A 3,122-nucleotide genomic window follows, 5' to 3' on the forward strand; every position below is an offset into this window, starting at 1 on the left:
AAAAAAAAAAAAGAGAGAGAGAGAGAGGAGTAAGCAAGCAGGTGATGGTACAGTTGGGTGACAGGTGCTTTGATGGAGGTGATATGCCACCGCACTCCATCCTGGGTGACAGAGTGCAACCCCCCGACTCAAAAAAAAAGAAAAAAGAGGCCGGGCTTGGTGGCTCAACCTGTAATCCCAGCACTTTGGGAGGCCAAGGTAAGTTGTTGGGAGCCAGCCTTGGACGCCCGCCTGATTGACAAAGACGGAGGAATTTTCTTTGTCTTGCCCCTTTACAAATGGCATAAAAGCTTTCCCTTAGCTAACATTAAACGTCATCTATTCAGGAAGCAGGTGTCCGAGTATATTATCTTCGTCTTTCGCCTATCTGTCTCTCCTTCAGGAAATCTCACGACGCTTGCAGGGCTGGACCCCTTCAGTAAGGGGATTGCCTGAGCCCACGGCCCCAAGGGAGGGGCAGGGCAGGGCTGGGCAGGAGGTGATGAAGGAAAGTCCCATGCCAGGAGTGATGGGCGTTTCCTCAAGCAGGCGAAGGAGGGAGGGCATCCAGACAGGGGATACAGCAGGTGCAAAGGCCCAGAGGCCTGGTTTACTGGAGTTGGCATGATAGGAGGGGGCAGGTAGGGGGGAAACTGCAGCAGTGGGAGATGAAGTCAGAATGGGGTGGGTGTGAGGAGACAGCTCTTGGAGAACTGGATGCCAATAAGTCCAGGGAGCCGTGAAGTGGGTGGAGGAGGTGGCCATGTCCACTGCCCGTTCACCTCCTGCGCCCAGGATCATGGCCAGGCCCATGTGGAGCTGTGAGGATGGGGTGGCAAAGGCCTTGTGCGGGGGGGAGGGGAGGAGAATGGACGTATGGGGTGGAGGTGGAGGGCCATGCAGCTTTGCCCTTTTGCCCTGAAAGAAAGGTGAACCTATCCATGGCACACTCCAACCATCATAATTTGTAATTGAAATTTATATTAGTGAGCTTAGAACATCACACTGGTGGAGTTAGCATGCGCTTTTCTTTTTTCTTTCTGTTTCTTTTGAGTTGGAGTCTCGCTCTGTCACCCAGAGTGGAGTGCAGTGGCACGCTCCGGGCCACTGCAGCCTCCACCTGCTGGGCTCCGGCGATCCTTCCGCCTCAGCCTTCCGAGTAGCCGGAATTACAGGCATGTGCTACCACGCCCGGCTGATTTTTTGATTTATTGTAGAGATGAGGTCTCGCTGCCCAGGCGGGTCTCGAACCCGCGGGCTCAGGCAATCCACTCACCTCGGCCTCCCAAAGCGCTGGGATTATAGGCTGAGCCACCAAGCCCGGCCTCTTTTTTTTTTTTTTTGAGTCGGGGGGTTGCACTCTGTCACCCAGGATGGAGTGCAGTGGCATGATCACAGCTCACTGCAGCCTCAACTGCCTGGGCTTAGGCCATCCTCCTCCCTCAGCCTCCCAAGTAGCTGGGACTACAGGTGCGCACCACCATGCCTGGCTAATCTTTTAATTGTTTTTGTAGAGATGCAGTCTTGCCATGTTGTCTAGGCTGGGTCTCGAACTCCTGGTCCCAAGGGACCTCTTGCCTTGGCCTCCTAGAATTCTGGGATTATAGGCATGAGCCACCGCGCCTGGCCAGAGTGCACTTTTCTAAGTGATAACTGATTTGGTGAGAATTCAATCCTCTATCAAGGGCCACTGGAAGAGAGAGGGCAGAAGGACAAATGTGAGGGCCCCTCTCACTTGATGACTCCTGCAAACTGGGAGTAATTCAGGGGGATGCACTGCAACCCGGGCTGGAAGGCCCTGAAGGAGCCATGGGCCCTCTATGGGTCACACTCCAACCTCTGAGAAGCTCTGGGATTAGCACAGAGGGCTGGGCACGACAGACACGAAAGGAGGGCCTGAGGCCTGGATGCAGGGGCTGAGGCCTGGATGCAGGTGCTGAGGTGCTGAGGATGGAGGTCACCTCGGGTTCGTCTTAGGCTTCTCCGTGTCCACCTCATCCGACAATGGGAGACGCTGGGGGCATGAAGCAAGGAAGGACTAGGGCAGTGAGGCGGCCGGGTTCCCGTCCAGGGCCATGGAGACGGAGCAGCGCAGCCCTGCCACCCCCTCCCAGTCTGCCCTCCCGGTCCAGCCCCCTTGCCTCGATGAGCTCCTCCTTGGACGTGTACTCTGAGACCACGACACTCTCGCCGTCGGTGAAGCGGGTGAGGCTCACGTGGAGCTTCCCCGTGGCCACCTTGTAGGAGTCCTCGGGCAGGACCTGGTACAGAAACTGCCTCATCATCTGCACCATCTTGCAGGACGGGGACAAGGGCCCCAGGAAGGATTTCTTCACCTCGGCCACGCCCACGTTGAGGACTCGGAGGTACTCGTCTGCAGAGCAAGGAGAGGGGGGCGGTCCTTATCACCCGGTGGCCAGGGGGCAAGAGAGGTCTGGGGTGATTTGGCCAACTCCTCCTGCGACCGACCAACCGGGAAACCTGGGATTCTGAAGACAGCCAGGTCCCAGGATTTGGCCTGCTATTTTGCACATGACGGAAGCAAGACACTGAAGAAGGAAGTCACTGGCTCCAGGGAATCCACAGCCAGGCCATGGCAGAGCTGGACCTGGGAGTCCTGACCCATGTCCAGGAGTAGCTACATGATAGACACTTTCATATCGACAGCTAGAGGAATATGTTCCCACCCCAAAATAGCTCTCCCCAACTGCTTTTTTTTGGAGGGGAGATTTTACTCTGGCACCCGGGCTGGAATACAGTGGCATGATCATGTCTCACTACAGCCTCAAACCCCTGTGCTCTGGTGATCCTTCTGCTTCAGTCTCCCATGTAGCTAGGGCTAAGGGTGCATGCCACCATGTCTGGCTTATTATTTTATTCTTTATAGAGACGAGGTCTCACTATGTACAATGTTTAGGCTGGTCTCGAATTCTCAGCCCCAAGTGATTCTCCTGCCTTGGTCTCCCAAAGTGCTGGGATTACACGTGTGAGACACCATACCTGGCCAACTTCTTGTCACCCTGCCTGGAAATCCACTACCAGACCACGTTTCTAGGGGCCTACATGAGATGCCAGTGAAAACACTGGAAGCCGGGCTCGGTGGCTCAGCCTGTAATCCCGCACTTTGGGAGGCTGAGGTGAGT

At 55.7% G+C, this 3,122-nt stretch overlaps 1 protein-coding gene across 1 annotated transcript in view; it reads right to left on the reverse strand.

Annotated features, from left to right (window-relative positions):
- Window positions 1–3,122, reverse strand: part of PNPLA1 (patatin like phospholipase domain containing 1) — a 44,031-nt gene that overhangs the window by 20,121 nt on the left and 20,788 nt on the right. The window contains exon 2 of the mRNA XM_008062996.1: window positions 2,121–2,353. Coding sequence (XP_008061187.1) covers window positions 2,121–2,353 — 233 coding nt within the window. The remainder of the gene's footprint in view (window positions 1–2,120; window positions 2,354–3,122) is intronic.

Source organism: Carlito syrichta, unplaced genomic scaffold, assembly GCF_000164805.1.
Source record: "Carlito syrichta isolate Samal-C Ts95f unplaced genomic scaffold, Tarsius_syrichta-2.0.1 Scaffold306319, whole genome shotgun sequence".
In the NCBI taxonomy this organism is placed as follows: domain Eukaryota; kingdom Metazoa; phylum Chordata; class Mammalia; order Primates; family Tarsiidae; genus Carlito; species Carlito syrichta.